The sequence below is a fragment of the Coregonus lavaretus genome, assembly GCF_964263955.1.
Source record: "Coregonus lavaretus genome assembly, contig: HAP1_SCAFFOLD_6478, whole genome shotgun sequence".
Lineage (NCBI taxonomy): Eukaryota > Metazoa > Chordata > Actinopteri > Salmoniformes > Salmonidae > Coregonus > Coregonus lavaretus.
In genome coordinates, this window is record NW_028157681.1 from 9,685 (window position 1) to 32,245 (window position 22,561).

At 48.4% G+C, this 22,561-nt stretch overlaps 1 protein-coding gene across 1 annotated transcript; it reads right to left on the minus strand.

Annotated features, from left to right (window-relative positions):
• Positions 1–1,720: 1,720 nt before the first annotated feature.
• Positions 1,721–22,186, minus strand: LOC311125078 (guanylyl cyclase C-like; the record flags this gene model as incomplete). Its single annotated transcript, XM_084199149.1, has 20 exons — positions 1,721–1,946; positions 2,152–2,228; positions 2,376–2,470; positions 2,587–2,685; positions 7,085–7,259; positions 7,425–7,617; positions 7,792–7,950; positions 8,295–8,386; positions 12,150–12,238; positions 12,425–12,562; positions 12,782–12,914; positions 13,149–13,235; positions 13,317–13,421; positions 13,587–13,658; positions 18,642–18,704; positions 18,823–18,925; positions 19,118–19,199; positions 21,628–21,736; positions 21,824–21,906; positions 22,045–22,186. 20 exons carry the CDS (start codon positions 22,184–22,186, stop codon positions 1,721–1,723), a joined length of 2,322 nt encoding a protein of 773 aa, XP_084055275.1.
• Between the last annotated feature and the right edge of the window lie 375 nt (positions 22,187–22,561).

A 22,561-nucleotide genomic window follows, 5' to 3' on the forward strand; every position in this document is an offset into this window, starting at 1 on the left:
GGCTGGGTCTTCCAGCATGACGACCCGAAACACACAGCCAGGGCAACTAAGGAGTGGCTCCGTAAGAAGCATCTCAAGGTCCTGGAGTGGCCTAGCCAGTCTCCAGACCTGAACCCAATAGAAAATCTTTGGAGGGAGCTGAAAGTCTGTATTGCCCAGTGACATACATTTACATTTACATTTTAGTCATTTAGCAGACGCTCTTATCCAGAGCGACTTACAGTTAGTGAATACATATTTTTTTATACTGGCCCCCCGTGGGAATCGAACCCACAACCCTGGCGTTGCAAACACCATGCTCTATCAACTGAGCTACATCCCTGCCGGCCATTCCCTCCCCTACCCTGGACGACGCTGGGCCAATTGTGCGACGCCCATGAGTCTCCCGGTCGCGGCCGGCTGCGACAGAGCCTGGATTCGAACCAGGATCTCTAGTGGCACAGTTAGCACTGCGATGCAGTGCCTTAGACCACTGCGCCACTCAGGACAGTGACAGCCCCGAAACCTGAAGGATCTGGAGAAGGTCTGTATGGAGGAGTGGCTGCAGTGTGTGCAAACCTGGTCAAGACCTACAGGAAACGTATGATCTCTGTAATTGCAAACAAAGGTTTCTGTACCAAATATTAAGTTCTGCTTTTCTGATGTATCAAATACTTATGTCATGCAATAAAATGCAAATTAATTACTTAAAAATCATACAATATGATTTTCTGGATTTTTGTTTTAGATTCCATCTCTCACAGTTGAAGTGTACCTATGATAAAAATTACAGACCTCTACATGCTTTGTAAGTAGGAAAACCTGCAAAATCAGCAGTGTATCAAATACTTGTTCTCCCCACTGTAGATACTTTTGTACCTGTTTCCTCCAGCATCTTCACAAGGTCCTTTGCTGTTGTTCTGGGATTGATTTGCACTTTTCGCACCAAAGTATGTTCATCTCTAGGAGACAGAACGCGTCTCCTTCCTGAGTAGTATGACGGCTGTGTGTTCCCATGGTGTTTATACTTGCGTACTATTGTTTGTACAGATGAACGTAGTACCTTCAGGCATTTGGAAATTGCTCCCAAGGACGAACCAGACTTGTGGAGGTCTACCATTTTTTTTCTGAGGTCTTGGCTGATTTCTTTTGATTTTCCCATGATGTCAAGCAAAGAGGCACTGAGTTTGAAGGTAGGCCTTGAAATACATCCACAGGTACACCTCCAATTGACTCAAATGATGTAAATTAGCCTATCAGAACCTTCTAAAGCCATGACATCATTTTCCTGAATTTTCCAAGCTGTTTAAAGGCACAGTCAACTTAGTGTATATAAACTTCTTACCCACTGTAATTGTGATACAGTGAATTATAAGTGAAATAATCTGTCTGTAAACAATTGTTGGAAAAATTACTTGTGTCATGCACAAAGTAGATGTCCTAACCGACTTGCCAAAACAAGAAATTTGTGGAGTGGTTGAAAAACGAGATTTAAGGACTCCAACCTAAGTGTATGTACACTTCCGACTTCAACTGTATCAGTAAAGTGCTTAGTTGGTCTACAGCTTTGTGGTTCCTCCAAAAGGCCAGAATTCTAACTCAAGATCTGCATGTGACTTTAGTTTTCACACAAATCTTCCATTGACAACCAAGAATGATTGATGCAGAAGTTGGGAGAAGACTCGCATCAATAGACAAAATAACAACAATATAATAACCCTAATCCTCCTTATCAAAATAACTACAAGAAAGTACTGAAGTTGTCGACCGTAGCCAGATGGAGGTACTCCGGCTGGTCATCGTGATCCTCCTCCTCTCCTCTCTGCTCCGCTCCATCCCTCCCCACCCTCCTCTGCCTCATGGATAGGGTATTCCTCTTCTCCATGACCTCTGACCCCAGCGAGCGGTTCTCCAGACACTCCTGGATCATCTGGGCCAGGTCCTGCTGCAGACGCTGGCAGTTCTCCCTGCAGGGAGGGACAAGGACATAGGAGTTAATTATATAGATATGTAGCTCTAATTATATCTGTTTACTCTACAAAATGGAAGAAGGACATAGAATGTACAAGTTAATAATATAGATAGATCTAAAGATGACGTGTAGCTCTAATGATGTACATTCTCTTTACTAAGTTATAGGGGAGCATATAAATTAGCAGCTGGTTAACTCACGCTGTCGGTGGCATTGGCAGGTTGTAGTCCTCTCCTGTTTCACCTGTCAACCAGTAGGTCAACTCTGTGCCTTTACCCTGGGATATATATACACACACACAATCGTATATGATATTCAACACAGTAGATAAGAGTACTACATAGTACAAATGGCATCAAATAAATCTGTATGACTCTATCATGACAAACAGCAAAGCGCAAAGCGGCATGTGCCATGTCCATACCTTGAGGAAACTCTCCCCTCTCTTCTCGTACTCAAACTTGCAGTCTGTCCTCTGTAGGATGCTGATGGTGGGCTGACTGACGTGGATTCTCAGGGCTGGATGGAGAGAGACAGAGTTGTATTTTACTCACCTGCCATGATAGTTGATATGAACATGAAATGTTTGTATAGAGTTGGTATGGATATTTCTAGTGTTCCTGAAGCCTGCTTACGATGTCCCGTTGACTCCATGCTAGAGGCAGTGTTGATTGTGTCTCCAAACAGGCAGTATCTGGGCATCTTTATCCCCACCACTCCTGCTGCACAGGGGCCTAGGGAACAAGTAGCGAGACTTAAGGTGGGTATTGATGACAGACAGAGGGAGGGGAGAGTGAGGGAAGTTACAGGAAAGAGCAGAGACCAAGGTGTCACGATCGCTTACAGACGGGACGGACCAAGGCGCAGCGTGATATGCGTACATGTTTATTAAATATTAACCACAACGACAAAATAACAAACAAACCGAAACGTGAAGTCCAAGGCAACACAACATACCTTACACGGAACAAGATCCCACAACCCACTAGTGCCAATAGGCTGCCTAAGTATGGTCCCCAATCAGAGACAACGAGCGACAGCTGCCTCTGATTGGGAACCACACCGGCCAACATAGATCTAGAAATACTAGATTCACAACATAGAACAAAACACAGCAAGGAAAATACACACCCTGACTCAACATACAAGCGTCCTCTGAGTCAGGGCGTGACAGTACCCCCCCCCCCCCCCCCCCAAAGGTGCGGACTCCGACCGCACAACATAAACATAACAGGGTAGGGGCCGGGTGGGCATTCCGCCTCGGAGGCGGATCCGGCTCCGGGCGTGACGACCTCTTACTCTCCGCCTCCCTGTTACGCCCCTGGTCTAGTCTGGACCTCTGCGCGCTGCTTCCCCTCTCCTTCCTCCCAAGATGTACCAAGCCCTGTCTGGACCCTGGTGTGGGAGACCCCGAACCTGGAGAGGGGCTGACGTCTGGGTCTGGACTGGAACCGCTGACTGGAGCCGGACCCGACGACGGTGGAGCGAACTGCTCTGGCTCCAGAGTGGAGCCGCTGACCGGAGCTGGATCAGGCACCGGTGGAGCGGACTGCTCTGGCTCCGGAGTGGAGCCGCTGACCAGTGCCGAACCAGGCACCGGTGGAACAGGCACGGGCCGTGCCGGACTGGACACACGCACCACTGGCTTGGTGCGAGGAGCAGGAACTGGCCGGACCGGGCTGGCGACGCGCACCACTGGCTTGGTGCGAGGGACAGGATCAGGCCGGACCGGGCTGGCGACGCGCACCACTGGCTTGGTGCGAGGGACAGGAACAGGCCGGACCGGGCTGGCGACGCGCACCACTGGCTTGGTGCGAGGGGCAGGAACAGGCCAGGCTGGCGACGCGCACCACTGACTTGGTGCGGGGAGCAGGAATGGGCCGTACCGGACTGGCGACGCGCACCACTGGCCTGGTGCGGGGAGCAGGAACGGGCCGTACCGGACTGGCGACGCGCACCACTGGCCTGGTGCGGGGAGCAGGAACAGGCCGGGCCGGGCTGGCGACGCGCACCACTGGCTTGGTGCGAGGGGCAGGAACAGGCCAGGCTGGCGACGCGCACCACTGGCTTGGTGCGAGGGACAGGATCAGGCCGGACCGGGCTGGCGACGCGCACCACTGGCTTGGTGCGAGGGACAGGAACAGGCCGGACCGGGCTGGCGACGCGCACCACTGGCTTGGTGCGAGGGACAGGATCAGGCCGGACCGGGCTGGTGACGCGCACCACTGGCTTGGTGCGAGGGGCAGGAACAGGCCGGACCGGGCTGGCGACGCGCACCACTGGCTTGGTGCGAGGGACAGGATCAGGCCGGACCGGGCTGGCGACGCGCACCACTGGCTTGGTGCGGGGAGCAAGAACGGGCCGTACCGGACTGGCAAAGCGCACCACTGGCCTGGTGCGGGGAGCAGGAACGGGCCGTACCGGACTGGCGACGCGCACCACTGGCCTGGTGCGGGGAGCAGGAACAGGCCGGGCCGGGCTGGCGACGCGCACCACTGGCTTGGTGCGAGGGGCAGGAACAGGCCGGGCCAGGCTGGCGACGCGCACCACTGGCTTGGTATGAGGGGCATGAACAGGCCGGACCGGGCTGGCGACGCGCACCACTGGCTTGGTGCGAGGGGCAGGAACAGGCCGGACCGGGCTGGCGACGCGCACCACTGGCTTGGTGCGAGGGACAGGATCAGGCCGGACCGGGCTGGCGACGCGCACCACTGGCTTGGTGCGAGGGGCAGGAACAGGCCGGACCGGGCTGGCGACGCGCACCACTGGCTTGGTGCGAGGGACAGGATCAGGCCGGACCGGGCTGGCGACGCGCACCACTGGCTTGGTGCGGGGAGCAGGAACGGGCCGTACCGGCAAAGCGCACCACTGGCCTGGTGCGGGGAGCAGGAACGGGCCGTACCGGACTGGCGACGCGCACCACTGGCCTGGTGCGGGGAGCAGGAACAGGCCGGGCCGGGCTGGCGACGCGCACCACTGGCTTGGTGCGAGGGGCAGGAACAGGCCGGGCCGGGCTGGCGACGCGCACCACTGGCTTGGTATGAGGGGCATGAACAGGCCGGACCGGACTGGCGACGCGCACCACTGGCTTGGTGCGAGGGTCAGGAACAGGCCGGGCCGGGCTGGCGACGGGCAACACTGGCTTGGTGCGAGGGGCAGGAACAGGCCGGACCGTACTGGGAACACGCACCACTGGCTTAGTGCGGGAAGCAGGAACAGGACGGGCCGGACTGGCGACGCGCACCACTGGCTTGGTGCGAGGGGCAGGAACGGGTCGGGCCGTACTGGGGACACGCACCACTGGCTTGGTGCGAGGAGCAGGAACAGGCCGGACCGGGCTGGCGACGCGCACCACTGGCTTGGTGCGAGGGGCAGGAACAGGCCGGGCCGGGCTGGCGACGCGCACCACTGGCTTGGTGCGAGGGACAGGAACAGGCCGGACCGGGCTGGCGACGCGCACCACTGGCTTGGTGCGAGGGGCAGGAACAGGCCGGGCTGGCGACGCGCACCACTGGCTTGGTGCGGGGAGCAGGAATGGGCCGTACCGGACTGGCGACGCGCACCACTGGCCTGGTGCGGGGAGCAGGAACGGGCCGTACCGGACTGGCGACGCGCACCACTGGCTTGGTGCGAGGGGCAGGAACAGGCCGGGCCGGGCTGGCGACGCGCACCACTGGCTTGGTGCGAGGGGCATGAACAGGCCGGACCGGGCTGGCGACGCGCACCACTGGCTTGGTGCGAGGGGCAGGAACAGGCCGGGCCGGGCTGGCGACGCGCAACACTGGCTTGGTGCGAGGGGCAGGAACAGGCCGGACCGTACTGGGAACACGCACCACTGGCTTAGTGCGGGAAACAGGAACAGGACGGGCCGGACTGGCGACGCGCACCACTGGCTTGGTGCGAGGGGCAGGAACGGGTCGGGCCGTACTGGGAACACGCACCACTGGCTTAGTGCGGGAAGCAGGAACGGGCTGGACCGGACTGGCGACACGCACCACTTGCTTGGTGCGAGGAGCGGGACTGGGTTCCTTTATTAACCCCCGCTCCTTCTGCTGCCTAACCAGCTCCTCTCGCCGTGCCTCTACACTTTCCTTCTCCCTTATAGCCTCCTGTAGCGCCTCCCTCTGACCGAATAACTCCTGCTCCCTCTGAACCAATAGCCCCCGTAACATGGTGGCCTCCTCTCCTAACCTGCAGACCCGCCCTTTAACGGCCTCCTGATGCCTCGCCGTCCACACCGTGTGCCCCCCCCCCCAAATGTTCTTGGGGTTGCCTCTCGGGTCTCCGTCGTCGGCACTCCTCTTCCTGTGAGGACTCCTCCGGAAGCCCCCACGAGTTAGGGAACAGAACCTCGTCGTCGTCATCCTCCGACTCCTCAGTATAATACTGTTCCCACTCCTCTTCCCATGGTCGTAGGGACCCAATCTGAAAACCGACCGGGTGCAGTGGTCGGGGCTCTTCTCTCTCGCTCCCCGACCACCCCTTTAGCCCCCAATTTTTTTTTTCTTGAGGCTGTCTCTCGGGCTTCCTCCTCGACCAGCGTCCTCTGCATTGCCGTTGCTCCTCTCCTGCCTGGGTATCTACCTTCGCCCATGGCCCTTTCCCCACGAATATCTCTTCCCATGACCACAATTTGCCCACCTGGGACATGGCTATTCGCTCCTCCTGGGCACGCTGCTTGGTCCTCGTTTGGTGGGATCTTCTGTCACGTTCGTTTACGGACGGGACGGACCAAGGCGCAGCGTGATATGCGTACATGTTTATTAAATATTAACCACATCGACAAAATAACAAACAAAGCGAAACGTGAAGTCCAAGGCAACACAACATACCTTACACGGAACAAGATCCCACAACCCACTAGTGCCAATAGGCTGCCTAAGTATGGTCCCCAATCAGAGACAACGAGCGACAGCTGCCTCTGATTGGGAACCACACCGGCCAACATAGATCTAGAAATACTAGATTCACAACATAGAACAAAACACAGCAAGGAAAATACACACCCTGATTCAACATACAAGCGTCCTCTGAGTCAGGGCGTGACACAAGGAGGTTTTGTATTGATAAGATAGAGAGGGGAGAGAGGGAGGTGTTATGAATTCAGGATAGGGCTTAGGGAGCTAGGGATACCTGAGTGCATCCCAATGCGGATCCACACAGGTAGCCCCGGCAGGTGTCTGAGCTGGAAGGTCCCCATAAATGCCAGAATGTCCAGGGCCATGCGGGAGATGTCCACCGCGTGCCTGTTTCCGTTCCGCTGCGGCAACCCCGACGCCACCATGTACGCATCACCTATCGTCTCCACCTGACACAGGACGAGAAGGAAGACATAGAATCTATACATCTGCTATTGGACTAGATGTTTTGGTTTACAGTAAGCCTCAACCCTAACCTTAAGCCTAGCTTCATGTCCACATCCCAGTTCAACCCTAACCCTAGCCTGAACCACAACCCTATCCCTAACCCTAACCTTGTATACGTCATGGTGGTCGAGGATGCTGTCAAAGCCCTTGTAGATGTCGTTGAGCATGTCCACCACTTCCATGGGGGTGCTATACTGGCACAGGGTGGTGAAGCCCACGATGTCGCTGAAGTACACCGTCACCTCCTCAAACAGCTCTGGCTCCACGATGCCTGTCTCCTTCAGAGAACGCACCACAGGACTGGAGCGAGAGAAGGAGAGAGAGAAGTCATTTGCTGGTCTTAAAGTGGTTTTCTGGTTGTGCAGTCTGACAAAGACCTTCTGGTCGAAACACTGCACTTAATAAAACAACAAGAACATTGAACTGTGTGCGGGTATCCGTTTATTTTTGTTGTTGTTGTTGTTGTCGACTGACCGAGGCAGCAGCATGAAGTTGAGGCAGTCGGCCCTGTCTCTCTCAGCCTTGTACAGAGCTGTCCTCTCCTCCACCAGGTGCTCCAGGTTCCGGGAGTACATCTGTAGACGACGGATCAGGTTGTCCATGTAGCTCTCATTAGCCTGGTTGTGCAGGTTACTATGGAGAAAATAACAGAGGATCAGTCACACACACATACACACACACATGCGCACACACACACCACCTTTCAATGTAGGTGCTGCCCTTGTGAGGTGTTTCTCAAATGTATCTTAAATGAAAGAGAAGGGTGTAGCTCTACAGCAATTAAATGTGAATGTTATTTTGTAACACTGCAAACCATAACCATGCTCCCTCTCACTCAAATCTCTATTTATTTTGACCATTTGTCATGTTACAGAGACATTTGACCATCTTTGTACAATGATTCTTCACCTTTCTGATAAAATGGCTAAGTCCTGGCAAGTATTTAGCTCTATCCAATAAAAGTAGGTAGCTGGTACCTGAAGATCTTCCCCAATGAGCTCTCTATCTTCTTAAAGTCAGGCCTTCGCTCTGGGTCCTCATCCCAGCAGATCTTTATCAGCATGTACACCTGTGGGCATGGAAGAAAAAATTGCAGACTCTATCTCCATATCTGTCTTTCTCTATACTGTAAGTCCACCCCCCCCCCCCCTTCTCTCTTTCTCTCTGTTACACACAAACAAATGCCAATCTTACCTTGTTGTTCGGCGGTGCCGGGGGTAGCACGAAGCTAGCTAGCTAGCCGTTCTTCAAACAAGGTCAACACAGTGGCCATTGCTAGCTAGCCAACAGACACGGACACGAATTATCTGCTTAGTGTGTTAACACACTATTGGTGGTTTGTTGTGACCAAGTGTTGGCGCTAAACTGTGTGTTTTTGGATGCTAGCATGCTAGTTAGCTATGGTGTCTTAGTTAGCTAGCTGAATAAAGTGGGTTGAGTCTATTCCTTTAAACATTGAACCGCTGTGGTTCACAACAATTCTGATTTCTAAAGGTGGAAGTTGGTAGAGTTTTTGTTCGGGTGGTTCAGTGAAACAATTATAGTTGTTAGAAGTATAAGTTTTTGGTGAGGGAGGCCCTGCTCTCTACTGTCCCAGATGTTTAGTTCATTTCATTCCGATCTCCTCTGCATTATTGTAGCCATTTGCTACAGCCTGTCAACTATGCCTCTGCCTATCCCTGTTCTCTCCTCTCTGCACAGGCTACACAAACGCCCCACACCGCGTGGCTGCTGCCTCTCTAACCTGGTGGTCCCTGCACGCACCCCACACCTGGAGTTCCAGGTCTCAGGCAGCCTCTGGAACTGCCGTTCTGCTGCCAACAAAGCTGACTTCATCCCAGCCTATGCTAATCTCCAGTCCCTCGACTTCCTGGCGCTGACGGAAACATGGATTACCACTGAAAACACTGCTACTCCTACTGCTCTCTCCTCGTCTGACCATGTGTTCTCGCATACCCCGAGAGCATCTGGTCAGAGGGGTGGTGGCACAGGAATCCTCATCTCTCCCAAGTGGACATTCTCAATTTTTCCCCTAACCCATCTGTCTATCTCCTCATTTGAATTCCATGCTGTCACAGTCACTAGCCCATTTAAGCTTAATATCCTTGTCATCTATCGCCCTCCAGGTTCCCTTGGAGAGTTCATCAATGAGCTTGACGCCTTGATAAGCTCCTTTCCTGAGGATGGCTCACCCCTCACAGTTTTGGGGGATTTCAACCTCCCTATGTCCACATTTGACTCATTTCTCTCTGCCTCCTTCTTTCCACTTCTCTCCTCTTTTGACCTCACCCTCTCACCGTCCCCCCCTACTCACAAGGCAGGCAATACGCTTGACCTCATCTTTACTAGATGCTGCTCCTCTACTAATCTCACTGCAACTCCCCTCCATGTCTCCGACCACTACTTTGTTTCCTTTTCTCTCTCGCTCTCCTCCCACACTACTCACTCTGCCCCTACACAGATGGTAATGCGCCGCCGCAACCTTCGCTCTCTCTCTCCCACTACTCTCTCCTCTTCCATCCTATCATCTCTTCCCTCTGCTCAATCCTTCTCCCTCCAATCTCCTGATTCTGCCTCCTCAACCCTCCTCTCCTCCCTTTCTGCATCCTTTGACTCTCTGTGTCCCCTATCCTCCCGGCCGGCTCGGTCCTCCCCTCCAGCTCCGTGGCTTGATGACTCATTGCGAGCTCACAGAACAGAGCTCCGGGCAGCGGAGCGGAAATGGAAGAAAACTAAACTCCCTGCCGACCTGGCATCTTTTCACTCCCTCCTCTCTACATTTTCTTCATCTGTTTCTGCTGCTAAGGCCACTTTCTACCACTCTAAATTCCAAGCATCTGCCTCTAACCCTAGGAAGCTCTTTGCCACATTTTCCTCCCTCCTGAATCCTCCCCCCCCCCCGCCCCCCCCTCCTCTCTCTCTGTGGATGACTTCGTCAACCACTTTGAAAAGAAGGTTGACGACATTCGATCCTCGTTTGTTAAGTCTAATGACACTGCTGGTCCTACTCACACTGCCCTACCCTATGCTTTGACTTCTTTCTCCCCTCTCTCTCCAGATAAAATCCTGCGACTTGTGACTGCAGGCCGCCCAACAACCTGCCCGCTTGACCCCATCCCCTCCTCTCTTCTCCAGACCATCTCCGGTGACCTTCTCCCCTACCTCACCTCGCTGATCAACTCATCCTTGACCGCTGGCCATGTCCCTTCCGTCTTCAAGAGAGCGAGAGTTGCTCCCCTTCTCAAGAAACCAACACTCGATCCCACTGATGTCAACAACTACAGACCAGTATCCCTTCTTTCTTTTCTTTCCAAAACTATTGAGCGTGCCGTCTTTAGCCAACTCTCTTGCTATCTCTCTCAGAATGACCTTCTTGATCCAAACCAGTCAGGTTTCAGGACTGGTCATTCAACTGAGACTGCTCTTCTCTGTGTCACGGAGGCTCTCCGCACTGCTAAAGCTAACTCTCTCTCCTCTGCTCTTGTCCTTCTAGACCTGTCTGCTGCCTTTGATACTGTGAACCATCAGATCCTCCTCTCCACCCTCTCCGAGCTGGGCATCTCCGGCGCGGCTCACTCCTGGATTGCGTCCTACCTGACCGGTCGCTCCTACCAAGTGGCGTGGCGAGAAGCTGTCTCCGCACCACATGCTCTCACCACTGGCGTCCCCCAGGGCTCAGTTCTAGGCCCTCTCCTTTTCTCCCTATACACCAAGTCACTTGGCTCTGTCATATCCTCACATGGCCTCTCCTATCATTGCTACGCTGACGATACACAACTAATCTTCTCCTTTCCCCCTTCTGATAACCAGGTGGCGAATCGCATCTCTGCATGTCTGGCAGACATATCAGTATGGATGACGGATCACCACCTCAAGCTGAACCCTGGCAAGACGGAGCTGCTCTTCCTCCCGGGGAAGGACTGCCCGTTCCATGATCTCGCCATCACGGTTGACAACTCCGCTGTGTCCTCCTCCCAGAGTGCGAAGAGCCTAGGCGTGACCCTGGACAACACCCTGTCGTTCTCCGCCAACATCAAGGCGGTGACCCGCTCCTGCAGGTTCATGCTCTACAACATTCGGAGAGTACGACCCTGCCTTACACAGGAAGCGGCACAGGTCCTAATCCAGGCACTTGTCATCTCCCGTCTGGACTACTGCAACTCGCTGTTGGCTGGCCTCCCTGCCTGTGCCATTAAACCCCTACAACTCATCCAGAATGCCGCAGCCCGTCTGGTGTTCAACCTTCCCAAGTTCTCTCACGTCACCCCCCTCCTCCGCACACTCCACTGGCTTCCAGTTGAAGCTCGCATCCGCTACAAGACCATGGTGCTTGCCTATGGAGCAGTGAGGGGAACGGCACCTCTGTACCTTCGGGCTCTGATCAGTCCCTACACCCAAACGAGGGCATTGCGTTCATCCACCTCTGGCCTGCTGGCTCCCCTTCCTCTGCGGAAGCATAGTTCCCGCTCAGCCCAGTCAAAACTGTTCGCTGCTCTGGCACCCCAATGGTGGAACAAGCTCCCTCACGATGCCAGGACAGCGGAGTCACTCACCACCTTCCGGAGACATTTGAAACCCCACCTCTTTAAGGAATACCTGGGATAGGATGAAGTCATCCTTCAACCCCCCCCCCCCCCCCCCCCCAAAATTGTAAAGTGGTTATCCCACTGGCTATAGGGTGAACGCACCAATTGGTGAGTCGCTCTGGATAAGAGCGTCTGCTAAATGACGTAAATGTGCCCTTGAGCAAGGCACTTAACCCTAATTGCTCCTGTAAGTCGCTCTGGATAAGAGCGTCTGCTAAATGACTAAAATGTAAATGTAAAATGTACCTCCAATTCCTTTTCTCCTGCAGTCTCAAAATTCAGATCAGGTCTGAAATAGGTTATTTTGCTGGGGTACTGCACTCTGGACATTTTCTCTGATGAAGACAGAACAACGTGTGTGAGTGTCTTGTTTTTCTGCTACAATATGTTGTGCTCAACTGAACAATTCTACAGTTGACCATTACATTTTAAATAAGGGTAATAACTACAGTATAGCAAAGCTAAGGCATTGATTCTGTTACGAGTTTCTATATAAGGTGTTATATAGGAATGTGTCTAACCTGTGCGGTCAGAGTATGCCTCGGTGTAAAAGGTGCTCCTCCTGAGAACTATCTCCTGGGCGATGATGGCAAAGCTGTAGACATCTCCCTTCTGGGAGATCCCCTGTCTACGCAGGTGCTCTGGAGCTGTCCACAGGTCTGATGGGGGAGGGAAGGGAGGGGAAGGATGGAGAGTGGGGATACGGGATAGGGGAGGATAGGTTAAAAAAAAACTGTTAAGAAATAAGTGGCAGAACAGGGATAAGACAGAAAGAGACATATCCTGGGACAGACAGACCTCAGGGGATGTGTATGGTGTGTATGGCATGAATGCTAACTATGCTAGCAAGCTAGCCCTACAGAAATAATAGTTCCTACCTCTGCCTGGGTTTAGAATGGTGTTGCAGCCAAAGTCAGTGATCTTGACCACCATGCGGTTGTCCACTACACAGTTAGTGGACTTAAGACGGCCATGGACCTGGATGTCACTGGAGTGGAGGTAGGACATACCCTGCGGATATGAAGAAAGGGGAGGAGGTTTTGTCTTTGAATGTAGGCCTACTGTATTTCAATGACTCAATGTTGTCAAACGGATCAAAGCATTTTCGGAAATGTATATCAATATTGACAAGATAAAAAACTTTTGGAAAAGGTTTTAGCATCTTATGGTAAATTGCTCTGAGTTGGCATTTTCTGAGCTCATACAAACCAACAGCAGTGTAGACTAGAGTTGTTGCCAGCTCACCTTGGCGATGTCATACATTACAGAGATCTTAAACTCCCAGTCCATAAAGGTCTCCTCCGGGTACGAAATATTGTTATTCAGCACACGCTGAGGATGGAAGAATTTAAAAGTTCAAATGTGAAAGTGTGTGTGTGCATGTGTGTGTGTGCTTGCATGTGTGTTTCTCACCCTTAGGGATCCCCTCTCGCCATACTCGAACACCCCAAACACACCATGATCATACTTGACTGTGCCATAGAACTTAGTCAGGTTGTAGTAGTCAATGTGCAGAAGCTGTAAATCAGGAAGGATGGGTGTAATAAGCAATAGGAGTTATAATCAAATCAAATATAAAAAACTAAGCAAAGATACCACATGAACGCGTGTAAAATTGCATACTTGATACCCTCGAGTAGTCTACCGGACGTTGACAAACTTGCAGTATAATCGGTGACTCACCGAGTTGAGCTCTATCCTCTGACTCTTGTTAAAGTTCCCGTCCGAGTGCTTCAGCTCCTTCAGGATCACAATCTGAAACCATGACAGCAACAGTATCCTCAGTACACCGGACCTTCATCACTATGACAACAACAGTAGCCTTAGTACACCTAACCATATCCAGCTCCCTCAAGATCCTGCTTCAATTGTCAAAGTGAAGGAGTCTGCAACATGAGTCTACAATACACCTGACCAGACCACTGTATCGGTCCCTGAGCCGTGGTAGTTGTAAGTCAAGGGGGATGAATACTTTCTGAAGGCATTGTATATGACTCTTTATATGTATGTATGTATGTATGTATGTATATATACAGTACCAGTCAAAAGTTTGGACACACATTTAAGGGTTTTTCTTTATTTTTACTATTTTCTACATTGTAAAATAATAGTGAAGACATCAAAACTATGAGATGACACACATGGAAATGTAGTAACCAAGAAAGTGTTAAACAAATCAAAATATATTTTATATTTGAGATTCTGCAAAGTAGCCACCCTTTAGCTTGATGACAGCTTTGCACACTCTTGGCATTCTCTCAACCAGCTTCATGAGGTAGTCACCTGGAATGCATTTCAATTAACAGGTGTGCCTTCTTAAAAGTTAATTTGTGGAATTAATGCATTTGAGCCAATCAGTTGTGTTGTAACCAGGAAGGGGTGGTATACAGAAGATAGCCCTATTTGGTAAAAGACCAAGTCCATATTATGGCAAGAACAGCTCAAATAAGCAAAGAGAAACGACAGTCCATCATTACTTTAAGACATGAATGTCAGTCAATATGGAACATTTCAAGAACTTTGAAAGTTTCTTCAAGCGCTATGATGAAACTGGCTCTCACCTCTGCTGTAGAGGACAAGTTCATTAAAGTTACCAGCCTCAGAAATTGCAGCCCAAATAAATGCTTCACAGAGTTCAAGTAACAGACACATCTCAACATCAACTGTTCAGAGGAGACTGCGTGAATCAGGCCATCATGGTCGAATTGCTGCCAAGAAACCACTACTAAAGGACACCAATAAGAAGAAGAGACTTGCTTGGGCCAAGAAACATGAGCAATGGACATTAGACTGGTGGAAATCTGTCCTTTGGTCTGATGAGTCCAAATGTGAGATTTTGGATTCCAACCGCCGTATCTTTGTGAGACACAGAGTAGGTGAACGGATGATCTCTGCATGTATGGTTCCCATTGTGAAGCATGGAGGAGGAGGTGTGATGGTGTGGGGGTGCTTTGCTGGTGACACTGTCAGTGATTTATTTAGAATTCAAGGCACACTTAACCAGCATGGCTACCACAGCATTCTTCAGCGATACGCCATCCCATCTGGTTTGCGCTTAGTGGGACAATCATTTGTTTTTCAGCAGGACAATGACCCAACACACCTCCAGGTGTAAGGGCTATTTGACCAAGAAGGAGAGTGATGGAGTGCTGCATCAGATGACCTGGCCTCCACAATCCCCCGTTTTCAACCCAATTGAGATGGTTTGGGATGAGTTGGAATGCAGAGTGAAGGAAAAGCAGCCAACAAGTGCTCAGCATATGTGGGAACTCCTTCAAGACTGTTGGAAAAGACTACCTCATGAAGCTGGTTGAGAGAATGCCAAGAGTGTGCAAAGCTATCGTCAAGACAATGGGTGGCTACTTTGAAGAATCTAAAATATTAAATATATTTGGATTTGTATAATACTTTTTTGGTTACTACATGATTCCATATGTGTTATTTCATAGTTTTGATGTCTTCACTATTATTCTACAATGTAGAAAATAGTAAAAATAAAGAAAAACCCTTGAATGTGTCACGACTTCGGCCGAGGCTGCCTCCCCTCCTTGTTTGGGCAGGCTTTGGCGTTCGTCGTCACCAGAGTACTAACCACTTCCGCCCCAATCATCATCATAATTGTCTTGTCTCGTTATCGCACACACCTGGTTCTAATCCCCTAATTAGTCCATGTATAAGTGTTACCTCTGCCCCCTTGTCCTTGTGGGTGATTGTTTATTGTGAAGGTTAGTGAAGGTCGGTGGAGCTCGTGTATTTTGTTCGACGTGAGTATTTTCCTGTGTGCCTTGTATTTTCCAGTGCACCTGTTTTATGCCCTGGAGTGTGTTTGACGCAGTTCTGCGTAAACCTGTATTTTGCGGATTAAAGCCTGTTATTCGGTGATTTACCCTCTGCGCCTGACTCCTTCAACACCACCTTATCACAGAATGAGTAGGTTTGTCCAAACTTTTGACTGGTACTATATATATATATATATAAAGAGCCATATACAATGCATTCAGAAAGTATTCATACCTCTTGACATACAGTGCATTCGGAAATAATTCAGACCCCTTCCCTTTTTTAACATTTTGTTGTGTTATAGCCTGAATTCAAAATGGATTACATTTGTAAAAACCTCTCACCCATCTACACACAATACCCCATAATGACAAAGTGAAAACTTGTTTTTAGAAATTGTAGCACATTTATTGAAAATTAAATACAGAAATATCTAATTTACATAGGTGTTCACACCCCTGCGTCAATACTTTGTAGAACCACCTTTGGCAGCGATTACAGCTGTTAGTCTTTCTGGGTAAGTCTCTAAGAGCTTTTCACACCTGAATTGTACAACATTTGCCTATTGTTCTTTTCAAAATTCTTCAAGCTCTGTCAAATTGGTCTGTCAAATTGGTTGATCATTGCTAAACAACCATTTTCAGGTCTTGCCATATATTTTCAAGCTGATTTACATCAAAACCATAACCATGCTCCCTCTCACTCATAGCTCTATTTATTTTGACCATTTGTCATGTTACAGAGACATTTGACCATATTTGTACAATTATTCTTCACCTTTCTGATAAAATGGCGAAGTCCTGGCAAGTGTTTAGCTCTATCCAATAAAAGAGAGATAAAAGTAGGTAGCTCTAAGAGCTTTCCACTCCTGGATTGTACAACATTTGCCTATTGTTCTTTTCAAAATTCTTCAAGCTCTGTCAAATTGGTTGTTGATCATAGCTAAACAACCATTTTCAGGTCTTGCCATGTATTTTCAAGCCGATTTAAGTAAAAACTATAACTCGGCCACTCAGGAACATTCACTGTCTTCTTGGTAAGCAACTCCAATGTAGATTTGGCCTTGTTTTAGGTTATTGTCCTGCTGAAAGGTGAATTCATCTCCCAGTGTCTGGTGGAAAGCAGACTGAACCAGGTTTTCCTCTAGGAATTTGCCTGTGTAAAATCCACTCCATTCTGTTTATTTTTTATCCTGAAAAACTCCCCAGTCCTTAACGATTACAAGTATACCCATAACATGATGCAGACCCCACTGTGCTTGAAAATATGGAGAGTGGTATTCAGTAATGTGATGCATTGGATTTGCCCCAAACAAAGTGATGAAATCTGTTGGTATCATCAGAAAGATTAGTGGTTTAGTTCATCAGGCTTGCTTCCTAACTCTATACTATAGCTTAATTTACCCATATCTCATTTACTGTAATATTGTCTGGCCCAGTACATATGCCTCCTACCTACACAAATGACTCATCATTCAAAATACATTTGCAAGTCTAGCCACCTGCTCTAATTACCTGGCTCCATCTGCACCTTTGTTTAAGAAACTCAATATCTTGTCTATTTACGACATGAATGTACGCCAATTATGCACTTTCATCTACAAATACTCATAACTCCCAGAGAGTTTACCTAAACCCTTCAATGGATTCTTCCAGGTTAATTCTGAAATCTACCTATATAACACAAGACACTGCAATAACCTTCACGCTCCCCGCTGCTGCACCTCACATAGTCAATTGTCTATCAGATACAGAGGTACCGTACTCTGGAATTCTTATCTTCACATTGCCAAAACCTCATCATCCCTCAGTAACTTCCAGCAAAGACTGGGGGTCAGCCTGATGAACCAAACGACCCAATAATCCCCTCCATGTAGCCTAACTCTCACACACACACACACATACACATAATCAAACATGGTTTTTATTGTATAGTGAGTATATCACGTACAATTATAATGAATATGCTTTGTTTAACTGATTGAACATTTTTTGTACTCATATTTGTGGTGTGGTTTTCATATACTGTAAGCCCTTTTGGGCTTCCAACCTCATCTGCACTCCGTTTTTACAAGTTTTGTCTTTCACTTATTTTCTTTGGTGCGAATAAATACAACCTAAAAAAAAACTAAAACACTTTGCCAATTGTTTTGCAGTATTACTTTAGTGCCTTGCTGCAAATAGGATGAATGTTTTGGAATATTTGTATTCTGTACAGGCTTCCTTCTTTTCACTCTGTCAATTAGGTTAGTATTGTGCAGTAACTACAATGTTGTTGATCCATCCTCAGTTTTCTCCTATCACAGCCATTAAACTCTGTAACTCTTTTAAAGTCACCATTGGCCTCATGGTGAAATACCTGAGCGGTTTCCTTCCTCTCCGGCAACTGAGTTAGGAAGGACACCTGTATCTTTGTAGTGACTGGGTGCATTGATACACCATGCAAAGTGTAATTATTAACTTCACCATGCTCAATGGGATATTCAATGTCTGCATTTTTGTATTTTTACCCATCTACCAATAGGTGCCCTTCTTTGCGAGGCATTGGAAAACCTTCCTGGTCTTTGTGGTTGAGTCTGTGTTTGAAATTCACTGCTCGACTGAGGGACCTTACAGATAATTGTATGTGTAGGGTTCAGAGATGAGGCAGTCATTCAAAAATCATGTTAAACATTATTATTGCACACAGAGGGAGTCCAACTTATTATGTTACTTCTTAAGCAAATGTTTACTACTGAACTTATTTGGGCTTGCCATAACAAAGGGGTTGAATACTTATTGACTCAAGAAATTTCAGCTTTTTATTAACTTGTAAAAATGACATTATGGGGTATTGTGTAGGTCAGTGAAAAAACATCTCATTTTAATCCATTTTAAATTCAGACTGTAACACCACAAAATGTGGAAAAAGTCAAGGGGTATGAATACTTTCTGAAGGCACTGTATAAGTTTGAGTTACCTTTTTATCGTAGCGTCCTTGGCGGATCATATAACTTTTGTTTGTCCTGTGGTCTTCGTCAATCTGACAGACAAACGGACATAGACAGGAATTAGAAGACGTACTGGAGAATGTGACTTAACTTTGAGATTGCACAATGATGACATGCTTAGGGGTCGCCGCACACTGAAGACAAGCTGACCTTGAGGGAGATCAGGCTATGTTCGTTGTACTCCAGCGGGGTGATGAGGTCAGAGTGGATGTGAGACCATCTCTTCCTCACCTGGCGCTCTCTCCTGTTCTGCCTGGTAACAGATAGCAACACAGTGTAAGAGGTCTCCCTCATAAAAATAGTTATACTTGAATGGGGATTCCTGTTCTAGTAATTATATTTCTATGGTCACTCTGAACATACCATGATAGATAAAACAACCCTCTGAGGAATCAGGCACCAAAATGGTGAATCTAATTTAAGGTGAATCTATCTTGTGTCTTACCTGTAGAAGATGAAAGCGATGTTAGCTACCACCACCACAGTGACACCTAAGACAATGACAGTGATGTCCTGCACTCTCAGACCTGGAGTGGGGGGCATGATTACGATGAGGAGACCAATAAAATGGACTGCATTAGAACGATACAATTTCTCAATGAGTGTTCAGGCAAGGGGGTAATTGAGGTGATATCACTGTACATTGAAGTTGGATTGTATATTTTAACAGACACTTTTATCCAGAGCTACTTGCTCAAGATCGCTGTGTCGAATCCCCAAGCCATCTAGGTGAATAATCTAGTTGGCTTGGGGTTTCGAAACAGTGACCTTTCGATTACTGACCCAACGCTCTTAACCCCTACGCTACCTGCTGCCCTGATCTCACAACACTGGTTCTTGTCCGATATCTGTCTTATCGATCAGAGGACGATAAACCGAAAATGAAAGACACCAACCATACTGATCACTTATCGCAGGCATTGTGGTGAAATCGTCCATAATGATAAATACAGTGCATTCGGAAAGTATTCAGACTCCTTCACTTTTTCCACATTTTGTTACGTTACAGCCTTATTCTGAAATGGATTCAATTGTTTCCCCCCCCCCCTCATCAATCTACACACAATACAACATAATGACAAAGCAAACGTATTAAAAACAGGATTTTAGAAATTTTTGCTAATGTATTACAAAAAACAGAAATATCACATTTACATAAGTATTCAGACCCTTTACTCAGTACTTTGTTGAAGCACCTTTGGCAGCGATTACAGCCTTGAGTCTTCTTGGGTACAAGCTTGGCACACCTGTATTTGGGGAGTTTCTCCTATTCTTCTCTGCAGGTCCTCTCAAGCTCTGTCAGGTTGAATCAGGAGCGTCGCTGCAAAGCTATTTTCAGGTCTCTCCAGAGATGTTAGATCGGGTTCAAGTCCAGGCTATGGCTGGACCACTCAAGGACATTCAGAGACTTGTCCGAAAGCCACTCCTGCGTTGTCTTGGCTGTGTGCTTAGGGTCATTGTCCTGTTGGAAGGTGAACCTTCGCCCCAGTCAGAGGTCCTGAGCGCGCTGGAGCAGGTTTTCATCAACGATCTCTCTGTACTTTGCGCCGTTCATCTTTCCCTCGATCCTGACTAGTCTCCCAGTCCATGCCGCTGAAAATCATAATAATAATATGATAATATGCCATTTAGCAGACGCTTTTATCCAAAGCGACTTAGAGTCATGCGTGCATAAATTTTGGTGTATGGGTGGTCCCGGGGATCGAACCCACTATGCTGCCGTTACAAGCGCCGTGCTCTACCAGCTGAGCTACAGAGGACCACAGCATGATGCTGCCACTACCATGCTTCACCGTAGGGATGGTGGCAGGTTTCCTCCAGACGTGACGCTTGGCATTCAGGCCAAAAAGTTCAATCTTGGTTTCATCAGACCAGAGAATCTTGTTTCTCATGGCCAGAGTCCTTTAGGTGCCTTTTGGCAAACTCCAAGCTGGCTGTCATGTGCCTTTTACTGAGGAGTGGCTTCCGTCTGGCCACTCTACCATAAATGCCTGATTGGTGGAGTGTTGCAGAGATGGTTGTCTTTCTGGAAGGTTCTCCCATCTCCACAGAGGAACTCTGGAGCTCTGTCAGAGTGACCATCGGGTTCTTGGTCACCTCCCTGACCAAGGCCCTTCTCCCCCGATTTCTCAGTTTGGCCGGTTGGCCAGCTCTAGGATGAGTCTTGGTGGTTCCAAACTTCTTCTGTTTAAGAATGATGGAGGCCACTGTGTTCTTGCAGACCTTCAATGCTGCAGACATTTTTTGGTACCCTTCCCCAGATCTGTGCCTTGACACAATCCTGTCTCGGAGCTCTACGGACAATTCCTTCGACCTCATGGCTTGGTTTTTGCTCTGACATGCACTGTCAACTGTGGGACCTTACATAGACAGGTGTGTGCCTTTCCATGTCCAATCAATCCACCTGTGGAATTTACCACAGGTGGACTCCAATCAAGTTGTAGAAACATCTCAAGGATGATCAATGGAACAGGATGCACCTGAGCTCAATTTTGTGTCTCATAGCAAAGGGTCTGAATACTTATGTAAATAAGGTTTTTAATTTTTAATACATTTCTAAACATTTCTAAAAACCTGTTTTCGCTTTGTCATTATGGGGTATTGTGTGTAGATTGATAAGGAAAACAATTAATTTAATCCATTTTAGAATAAGGCCTGTAACAAAATGTGGAAAAAGTCAAGGGTCTGAATACTTTCCGAATGCACTGTAGCCCATACTAGAGAAATGTGAAGTTTGAAATGAAATAAGTTTGCTAAAATGGGTGATTGTTAATGGGACAATTGATGGCTACAACCATCAAACTAGTAGTTGTAGTTTAAAGGATCATTAAAAAAACTGTGGTGCACATTAATGTTATAAACGTATAATTCTATTTATTGTTACTGAATCAATTCAGGCAATTTATTGTGATATGGATTTCTGTGCATATCGCTCAGCATTAGTTTAACCCGTACCCTGGTCTGGAGTGTCATCTGGGAGATGTTTGCCCCAGATGAAGGATGGGTTTCTGTTGACGATGTTGGTGTAGTTGTAGACGGTGTTGAATACAAATAAAGTTTCATACTGCGGAGGAGACAGGGCAAGTGTTTGAACATTAAAATTGACACGATAGAATCATATAAGTAATCTGCTGTATGATAGCTGACCTACCTTGTTGTCAGTGGTGGTGTAAATGACTGAAAAATTCACGTCTCTGTCCCCATAGTTATCCAGCTTGTAGTGGCCTGCGATGCCTTCATAGAAACACATACACACAACTTACACTAAACAGAACTACAGAACTACACAAACACACACACACACACACACATAGGTGGCCACATCTCCAGGCCAGACCACACGGCTTTATGTGTTGTTTCCTGGTCTCTTACCGTCGAATGAGATGTTTCTGAAGTGGTTGATATTGACTACCTCTGTGTGGTTGAGCTCAGACTCTGGCTTGCTCCAGACCTTCCTCATCACCTGACCAAACAGCAGCACTGCATCATGGTACGCTGCCATGTAGTCATTCATCTGGAGAGAGCAGAGATTGATTGGGCCCTGGTCAAAAGTAGTATACCACACAATAAGAAAAGAGGGTTCCTCAAGTGTTCTTTGGAAGGGTGGTGGTTCCATGTGGAACCATAATGACTCAAAGAACCATTCGAGCCCTTCAATGGTTCTTTGCTATTCACAAAAAGGTTATTTGCTCTTTTAGTGATAATTAAAATGTAGGAGCAATGACTCATTATAATATTCTGGGGCGTGGATTGCTCACAGCTCTTTTTGTGCAACTGTGAGTGAGTGTCATTCCAGTTTATGTAATCTGTTTTGTTATGCCATTACATGTTATATATGACTATGGCCAGTGACGGTGTCTTGTGAAAGACTCACGTATGACTTTGTGTC